At 33.8% G+C, this 9066-nt stretch overlaps 2 protein-coding genes across 4 annotated transcripts; one reads left to right on the top strand and one right to left on the bottom strand.

Annotated features, from left to right (window-relative positions):
• Positions 1 to 2196: 2196 nt before the first annotated feature.
• Positions 2197 to 8641, bottom strand: LOC148191825 (alpha-L-fucosidase 2-like). 3 transcript variants are annotated; one of them, XM_088100611.1, is made up of 11 exons: positions 8500 to 8641; positions 8110 to 8276; positions 7878 to 8026; positions 6893 to 7803; positions 6562 to 6694; positions 5063 to 5221; positions 4370 to 4594; positions 4191 to 4292; positions 3955 to 4090; positions 3135 to 3330; positions 2197 to 2687 (listed from the first exon to the last, which is right to left on the bottom strand). In XM_088100611.1, the coding sequence occupies exons 2-11, from the start codon at positions 8258 to 8260 to the stop codon at positions 2357 to 2359; spliced, it is 2493 nt and encodes an 830-aa protein (XP_087956737.1). In that variant the 5' UTR covers positions 8261 to 8276; positions 8500 to 8641; the 3' UTR covers positions 2197 to 2356. The 3 variants fall into 3 exon arrangements, 2 of the variants coding, with proteins under 2 accessions (XP_087956737.1, XP_087956738.1); XM_088100612.1 differs by having other exon boundaries at positions 8110 to 8376; positions 8500 to 8635; XR_015782627.1 differs by having other exon boundaries at positions 2546 to 2687; positions 3081 to 3330.
• On the top strand, positions 8407 to 9020 carry LOC124842814 (complex 1 protein, LYR family protein). Its single transcript, XM_047319385.2, has 2 exons — positions 8407 to 8661; positions 8744 to 9020. The coding sequence occupies exons 1-2, from the start codon at positions 8476 to 8478 to the stop codon at positions 8795 to 8797; spliced, it is 240 nt and encodes a 79-aa protein (XP_047175341.1). The 5' UTR covers positions 8407 to 8475; the 3' UTR covers positions 8798 to 9020.
• The last annotated feature ends 46 nt before the right edge of the window (positions 9021 to 9066 follow it).

The raw sequence follows: 9066 nt of genomic DNA, 5'->3' as shown, positions 1-9066 counted from the left end.
TTATTCAAAGTGGTTTTTGGGTTCTTTTCAGCATCCGCTGTTAGTTTTGAGTGTACATAATAAATGAAAGTGGTTTTTAGAAAAAGAAAACTGGGGTTGTTTTGGTTTTTTTAGGGTTTAGGTTTTTATTTTTTGGGTTAAATATGTTTTTAGTCCCTAAACTATTGGTCGTTTCTGGTTTTCGTCTCTCTTTCAAAGTAAGGTACAATTTGGTCCTCATTCTTTTCGAAACGTTCGTTTTAGTCCTCATTTGTTGCTAAATGAGGACCAAATTTTTAAACAGTGTTGACCAAATTTTTAAACAGTGTTTAGTTTTCGAGGACTAAAACGAACGTTTCGAAAAGAATGAGGATCAAATTGTACCTTACTTTGAAAGAGAGACGAAAACCAGAAACGACCAATAGTTTAGGGACTAAAAACATATTTAACCCTTATTTTTTTATGTTTTGAAGAAATGAGTAAAATGTTGTTTTTCGTGTGAGTGGGTAAATCTTTGGTGTGTAAAATGTTGTTTCTGAAATTTAGGTTTCCTTTTTTTTAAAGGATGTTCTTTTTGATTGAGAGATTTAAGGCTTTCTGGGTTTTTGATTTATAGGTGTAGTGAAACTTGCGAATTGTAGCAAAGGGTTTCACGATCTCGCTTTTGGACTTGCGGTGGTAGTTTGACGGAGATGATGATTGTTGTTTGTTCGTCATAACTCACAATTGTTGTAATTGTGGATGAGCTGCGACCCAATATAGGTGCTAGGGTTTTCTGGTCCACCCTTTGAAAGCAAAGTTCATTTCCCCACTTTCACATAAATCACTTTCCATGTCATATTGGTTTAATTTGCCATGTATATGAAAATCTGACATCTCACCCAATATTTTTTTGATGTGGAAACTACATCATTAACTATTTAGACACCAATCGCGTAAATAACCAAATTGAACAAATATTATAAAAAAAATATCACTTTGAATGTCGAAAAAACTCGAAAATTACTTTAAACAAAAATGATGAATATAAAAACCAAAATAGGTATTGATCCAAAATTATCTAGACGAGAAAAAGTGATTTATTGAAATAATTTTTTTTATATATACCTATATATAAAGACAATACTTAACTTTTTTATAATTTTATTCTTTAAATAACTGTTATTTTAAATTGAAATAATTATATTTTCATTTTTATCTTTTAAATAATCATTAATTTAATTTTTTTTATAAATTAAAATTAACATTTTATTATTCTCACTTTTCAATAATTTTTTTTTAAATTTAAAAGTAATTATTTGAATTAAAAAAAAAGTATTTACTCAAAGTTGAGATTGAAAAATATTGTGTAGATAAAGAATAATCTTATTAATTAATTGCCAGTGTAAATATGTGTGTCTATTATTTTTTACTGAACACGAAAAAAAAATCTCTCATTATAATTATTAAAATAAAAATAGTATTAAAATTATAAAAAAACGGATTCATTAAAACTAATCGTAAATAAATAATTTTTATAATTTTATAAGTGTTGTTAATTTTTATAATTTTTATTATAGGTAATTAACTGAGTTAAAAAAACAATTACAAAACTTAAATAATGAAATAACAAAATGAATACTTTAATAAGGATAAAGTTTAACATTAATTACACATATTAAAACGGTTGGAAAAAGGATAAAAATATTGAAGGGTTTTGTTAATAAACTAGTAAAACGTATGTGTTTTCTTTTCTCGTGATAAAAAAATAAAATATTAATTTATTAAAATAAATCTTTTATTAAAAATATTATTAAATCTGAAAAATATTTATTAAAAATAATTATAGAATAAATTATTTTATAATTTTACCACATAATTTTTATTAGAGATATTTATAAAACTTAAAAGATAAAATAATAAAATAAGATATATTAATAAAGGAAAAAATTAGCAAATAATTATACACATTAAAACGGCAGCTATAAAAGCATATTTTTTTCTATCAATAATTACGGCTAAAAAGTGAATTTCTTCTCTTAATAGTTATAGATACAAAAGATTGGCTATTAGAAAGAAAATAAATTCAAAAAGTATATTTCTTAACAGTTTATTATTTGACTTTCATATCTTATAATCCAAAAATTATTTTACTTGAAAACCATTTTAAAGAAATAAAATTTTTAAATTATATAAACTAAATTTTCTAAGAAAGATGAGCTCGAGGAGGAAACTGCCTGGCAAAACAATCACCGTTTCCATCAAATAAAATCATATTTTTCTGATGCTTATTTACGTGCACTAGACTACTGATACGAAGTGAATTACATGCTAATTGTTACATGGAAAAAAAAAAAAGAGAACGAAACATGAGAATTGATATTTCAAATCCTCAAATTCAAGAAGACGCCATTTCTGAAAGAGAGCATGAGTTCAAACACTTCAACTGTCCGTTGAACCTGTAAAAAACGCCACTCATTAAGTCTGCGGTGACCATAGTTTCTTTATAGTGTATTCTTTTTCTCAGAGTTGTTCTTGTTTGGTCCTCGGACCATACACCAAACTCCTGAAGATCCCCTTCTCTCCAGCATATGTTAACTGTTGTTCCTCCACGAGCCTTCAAGCCTTTCAAGGAGCCATTTGGCCATTTCTCCCATGGAAGAGCAGGAAGTAAGAAAAGATCGCTCAATGTACTCTGCACAAGCATTTCGGCAACTGCCGCTGCAAAACTGGCAACAAAATAATCCTGAGTTGATGCTCAATCTATCACAGACACTTCCAGTCTACAAAGCCTATATAAACCTTTTTTTGGGATTAAAGAAAATCAAGTTCAACAAGTCTGAGAGAGGATAACATAAAAAAATGTGAGGTCAAAAACAGAAATCTAATGTTTCAGCAATTCACATTTACAATTATGTAAAGAAAAGACAATAGTGTATATTTGAAATTAGCTATTCAACTCCATGTACGTTGTTTTGGTGCGTAATTAGTTATAGTCCAAGTAAAACAAACAAAGGCTTGGTTGCTAAAGTAACTTGTTACACTTGCACGTAGTTGTTTTTGCCGGATATTGATAACGTCGATGACTTGAGTGAAAATAAAGACACATACGTATCACTTACGTGGGCAAGATATTTATGTCTGGATGAACACTAGAAAACACCTAAGCAAGTTACCCGAAGTTGGCATCGATCTGAAATGGTGGGTGCGCTGCAAACAGGTTGCTGTAAAGTCCACCTTGAAACGGTATCTCGTGATCCGGATCCACCAAGTTTATCAAGCGCTTGATCATCTTATATGCATTCGAACTGTTCTGTAGACGTGCCCAGCAAGCAGTTTTCCACGTGGTTGACCACCCAGGACCTTCCTCTCCTGTTTCCAAATTTAAAGATAAATGTTTTGATTAAGGGCAGATAAGCATTGTATAAGAACAGCAGCAGGCAGCTGTGATAGTTTCAGTACCACAACTCTGTATATTAAAATAAAGTAAACTTGTTTCCTTCATTTGTATAATTCTACATGATACCCCTCCCAAAAAAATTTAGACTAAGAATGTCTTTGGATAAACTTCTGCATGAATACTTCCAGAAAAGAAAAATACGAAGAAAAGGTTAAATTATTTTTTGAAAAAATTAATATTACTTTATGCATAAACTAATTTGTAGAAACTCTTTTATATTACCTTTTTAAAAAGTGAATTTTAACCCGTACATAAACTACTTTTAGCTTATAAAGATATTTATCATCTTCTCTTTTTATTTTATTTTTCTGTTAAAAGTACTTGCAGAAAAGTTTACCCCAACAGACCCTATGTTACTCTTAATCAGGGCCTTCACATTGGATAAGATTAAGATTTCTAATTGTCAAAGGGGTACACAAAATTGAACACAGTGCGGTGTGAACCATGCAGTTTAGTAGAAATCAATAAAGAAAACTCTGGCTGGAATTCTAGCAAGATAAAAAAATAATTACTATAATTATTCAGCTTATCCAAACCTCGTTTATAGAGGCTTTTCTCAGCAGCTTGAAACAGAGCTGGAGTTTGCTCAAAAGTAATTGTATGCCCTGGAAATAGACCAAATAGATGTGAAAGGTGCCGGTGATGTACCTCTGGATCCTTGAAATCTTTCACCTGTCCTCCACAAGAAAATCCACTATTTATCCAGCAATTTATCATATCAAAGTTAATTATTCAATATTGTTGCATGCATTTTCTATTTTCAAGAAAATACCCATTCCATAATGGAACCATCTTGGGCAATATAGAGTGGACGTAACCGTGGTTGAGCTTTACAAATTTTTCTGACAATATTATCATTTGTTCTCCCTACTACCTGTTTTGGAAATACATACAAATTTTTTAGTAAACAGAACATCTTATATTGTGTTAATTAAAAGTTTAAAATTTTACCTCAGCAGCAGAAAGAAATGCAGAAAAGACTTCATGTATGATTGTCACATCCATTGTGGATGACTGGCTTACACATGCAGGCTCACCATTTGGAGCAATAAAATTGTGTTCAGGGGAAGTTGATGGATTAGTTTCAAGATATCCTTGATTGTCTTCTATCAGCCAGCTCAACAGAAATGAGACACATCCTTCCATTATGGGATATGCTTTATATTCAAGGAAACCCTGTAGAAAAAACACAACCAAAATTTGCCTGTTAGTTCTAGCTGAATGTTAGTTTGGCCAAAAAGCATTCCACCACATTGCACATGATTTTGAAATTTTTTTTCCTCACTTACAGTATTTAAACATTATTTCAAATTAAATTTGTATATTTTCTCATTAAAAAAACAACTTTATTTAACACCATCCAATCATATCTCAATCGTAAATGTTGTATAAGCATTCTCAAATATAACTCATTTTTCTGTGTTTGTATCTTTCAAAATTAATCCTTCCATAACTGTTAAAAAGTTTATATGCATTAATTACCCAAACAAGCACATCATTCTAAAATGGATTAAAATTTAGAAGGACTCTTCCAAAGGCTACTGACTTCTTAAAAACTTAGCTTTGTATGTTTTCTAGTTATAGTTTATTGTGTTTTACTCTGGTTTACCTCATTGAATGATTCAAAATTCAGAAACCATTTACCTTATCCATCGTGTAAGCATAGTGCTCCCATAGATGGGTACAAAGCCATGCTCCACCCATTGGCCATAAGGCCCACAGAACATCACCATGACCTGCTGATGTTCTTGCCCATATATCTGATTTACTATGTGCTACCCACCCACTTGCTTGGTAATTCACCTTCAGAGTTCAATAATTGAATGAGAAGCTTGAGAACATATGTATGTCAAACTCAAGGGAAATAATTTGTGAGAAGTACACAAATAAGGAAGCAAACACAACAGGCATCAAGGTGGTGCAAGGCAATCTGGCATCGCTTCCACTTTTCCGTGAAAAAAATGCAGCAACTACAATTAATTTAACTACTCCAACCAATGCACCAAATAGTTATAGTTAGTTTCTTTCTGTTAGTTCAAAATGTTAATCAGTTGAACGACTCAGCACACAGTTCTGAAGAATCCTCTGTCCCTAGTTGTATTTTTCATAAGGTGACATATATAGCTATAAATATGATGTAAACAAGGGTTCTTGAACGATGCCCACAACTCAAAAACTTGAGAAAATTAGTTCTTCATATTTTTTTTTTTCATATTCAAGGTGCATTTTAGCTCTTGGTATAAATTTAAGCATTTTATCTTAGAACATACTTCTAAAGCCTTAAAATTTCCAGGTAATTCTTTTACGTTTTTGAGCATGTATAGATCCTTAGATTATGTCTCTCCAAAAAATTCTGTTGTCGGGAATAATATCTTAAAGTCAATTCAATTTTGTCAGTATTTTCAGTATCTCCAAGATCATTATTAGTCAAAATGATCACCCGTTTAGCTCTTCTAGAATTAATTCGAGAATTCCTTGCTTCATTTTTTTCACGCAGTTGTTTTACTTCGTCCATAAATTTGTGTTACGGCTACTACCTCCCTTGCAATTGTTGTAACTATGTTTTAACATATGATTACTATTTCAGTTATTTTGTTATGATATCATTGTCTAATATTCATTGTTCATGGAAACAAACCTTTATATTGCCTTTTAAATTTTTATCACTGAAAAATTATTGTGTAAAGGATTTTTGTTGAATAATATGATTATATTTGTAAAATTTAAAATAAGCAAATAGTTTTATTTTGGTTATATGTCATTAAATTATGAAACATATATATAAAATTGAGGCTTATGACATTGGAAATGAATTTGGTACTTGTTTGATAATGGCTTTCTAGGAATTACATTCTTGGTTCTATATTGGAAATGTTTGATGCTAAAGCTTATAATGGCTTAGATAGACTTAGAAATGCTTCTATGTTGTTCAGTCTTGTCGATCTAAGTGGTAAGGTATTTGAATCAGCATAGTCTGAGAGCATTACTATGGGTCCAATGTTACGTCGAGATCTACATTTTTACACATGTTTAATAAAAATACTAGCTGTTGAATTTTAAAATTAAGCTATATACAAGTCAACATCATGCTTAGTTAAGATGGCCTTCAACAAAAAAAAGGTAAAGAGAATACAAATACTTACATATGCTGTTTTACTGCCATTCACGGACAGAGAGGAAATATAGTCAAACAAGGGTTCTTGACACTCGCTAAGATTGCAAGGAAGAGCATGCCAATAGTTCATTTCAAGATTGATGTTCAAGTGGGGAGCTCCACTAGGAAAAGTAACCATTATTAGTCTCAGATTAAAAAAATTAATACAAGGCTTCCTTGCAGGTGAATGGGGAACTAAATGTTTGTGGTAAATAAAAAGAATGTGAAAATAGAAACCTGATTAATCCAGACATCTAATGACAGATAGTAAGCCTTGTTTAAAACCATATCCAATGAAATTAAACAGAATGTGAACGTACTCCCAAATAGGCTCAAGATCTTTGTTCCAAATTCCCTGTAGGCTTGCCACCTGAGTTCCAGGGCGCGAAGAAGAAATAAGCAAATACCGACCATATTGAAATAGAAGTTCCACCAAGGATGGATCTTCGTCCGTCTGAAATGATTTCACCCTGTCGGAGGTTGAAACTTGAGTTTCACTGTCCACTAGAGAGAGACTAGCTACCGTTGGCGCAAGCGTCTTCAATTCCAAAGAGCTGTCGTCTGGCATATTCAGCTGGGTGCTTCTCATAAGCTTCAGAGATACCCGGTGAAAAAGTTCTTGATAGTCATTTAAATGGCGTGCATAGAGGTCAGAATATGACACGTTGCTTATTGAGCTCAATACACTGAAACACTCAGAAGTAGGATCCCTTTTGGAATCTGCAGGTGATGTGAATGGGCCACTGAAGGAGGAGGAAGCAACGAGAAGTAGAACAGCCCAATCTGAAGCCTCAACCTTCAACTTGTTGTCATCCAAAACACTGATGACGCCATTTGCACCACCAATCTTCAAATCAAGAATTGCCGAGAATTGAATTCCCTGCGGAGTATCTTGTGCGTTGTGTTGGAGTTGAGGTGAGAACCTTTTACCACGACACGCTCCCTTCATTATAATCTGATTGGCGCCATTTACGTAGGTTTGATTAATCATTTTGCTGTCCAGAGAAAGTGTGAATGAAAGTCTGGCCTTTTGAGTGGCGGAAATGTTAGTGACAATGACTTGATCTGGATAGGAGGCAAAATGCTCCCTTTTGAACTGAACATCTCCAACGGAATAGCTGACCTTGACAGTAGCAGTATCCAAGTCCAGCTCCCTCTGGTAAGTTTGTTGGGCGCCGGTGAGATGTGAATAATCAAAGTCCAATTTGATATCGGCGAGAAGTTGGTAGGCCTAGGCATCATAATTCAGACGAGAATGAGGGGCGAATCTGAAAGGGAAATGAGAAAGAAAAGGGTGTTACATACCTCGGATGGATTTGATCCTGTTAAGGCAGAAGCAGCAGCAGTGGCTTGTGGATATTGTTGACGGTTAACGAGATTTCTAACCAGAGAAAGGGCTTGTGGAGCTTTAGAATTAGTGTAGTCCGCGGGTGTTCCGGTCCAGAGCGTGTCCTCTGAAGCAAACCAATAAAGCATTAAAACATGCATTGATTGTGCAGTCTGAATGGCAATCGGTGAAGATGAAGATGAAGACTACCGTTGAGGTGGATGGTTTCGGAATGGAGGCGGCCGCAGATCATGGCTCCGAGGCGTCCATTACCAATGGGAAGCGCATCAGTCCAGTGCTTCCCACCTTCTTCTCTGAACCTAATCTTCAAGTCCGAACTTCTACGCGCTTCCGCTTCCATCGCAGCCACCCTTCAACTGTAAGTCCCACCCAGAGTCACCGATAAAGTAAGCAAAGTAGAACGGTGGTGAGAGAAAGACATAAATGCAATTCCATTTCCTATATATAGGTATTGTTCTGCGTCATACATTTACAATTAATTTTAAAATAAAGTGAAAAGTATTTATATGATAAGATAAGACATTGGCTGAGTAGTTGAAAAGGAGTGAAAAGACGATGGAGAAAGCTTTGAGAGCGTACGCAGAGGTTCTGAGGCTGGTGAGGCTCTTGCCAAAGGACACCAGGGCTTACTACGCCAAGTATGTCCGCGAGAACTTTGTCAATTACCGTGAAATCGATCCTTCTGAAGTCTCTCACCTCTTTCAACGCACCTACGATCACTCTCTCTGGGTTCTTCACAAGGTTCCTTTATTCCCTTTTCCTACAATATATATACTATTTTCATTGATTCTGCATCTAATTTTCTCTGCTCATTCCATGGCAGTATTCCATTGATAAATCTGTTGCGGATAAGCTGAAAGGGTTATGCTGCAGTTGATGTTTCCATGCAATGCCACCCAAGTGTTTGTTTTTATTTCTCACTCAAAGTCCCATGGGCAACACGCGCTATTACCTTTCTGCCCTCTAAAATAATCACGATTTACAGTTGAGTTTTGTTTTCCTTTCAAACATGAATTCTCTAAACGCAAGAATCTTATGAGTTTTACGCGTTTAATTTTTATTCACTCTCACTCTAATGAATCAAGCTGCCATTCTCAACACCCTTCCTTGCGTTGCATGAATGCATGCTTTACGTGTTTGATTGCA

Source organism: Vigna umbellata, chromosome 10 (assembly GCF_029865625.1).
Source record: "Vigna umbellata cultivar VRB3 chromosome 10, Vumbellata_1.0, whole genome shotgun sequence".
NCBI classification, from domain to species: Eukaryota; Viridiplantae; Streptophyta; class Magnoliopsida; order Fabales; family Fabaceae; genus Vigna; species Vigna umbellata.
The sequence above is the reverse complement of the archived record's forward strand: the minus strand, read 5'-3'. Positions and strand labels throughout refer to the sequence as shown.

What these genes read in the sequence shown, in the direction of transcription:
- LOC124842814 (XM_047319385.2), top strand. Translation starts at nt 8,476, where the DNA reads ATGGAGAAAGCTTTGAGAGCGTACGCAGAGGTTCTGAGGCTGGTGAGG. An exon ending in CTCTCTGGGTTCTTCACAAG is followed by an intron (nt 8,662 to 8,743) that starts GTTCCTTTATTC and finishes ATTCCATGGCAG; the next exon opens with TATTCCATTGATAAATCTGT.
- LOC148191825 (XM_088100611.1), bottom strand. Translation starts at nt 8,260, where the DNA reads ATGGAAGCGGAAGCGCGTAGAAGTTCGGACTTGAAGATTAGGTTCAGA. An exon ending in CGAAACCATCCACCTCAACG is followed by an intron (nt 8,027 to 8,109) that starts GTAGTCTTCATC and finishes GGTTTGCTTCAG; the next exon opens with AGGACACGCTCTGGACCGGA. An exon ending in ATGGCAGTAAAACAGCATAT is followed by an intron (nt 5,222 to 6,561) that starts GTAAGTATTTGT and finishes TGAACTCTGAAG; the next exon opens with GTGAATTACCAAGCAAGTGG.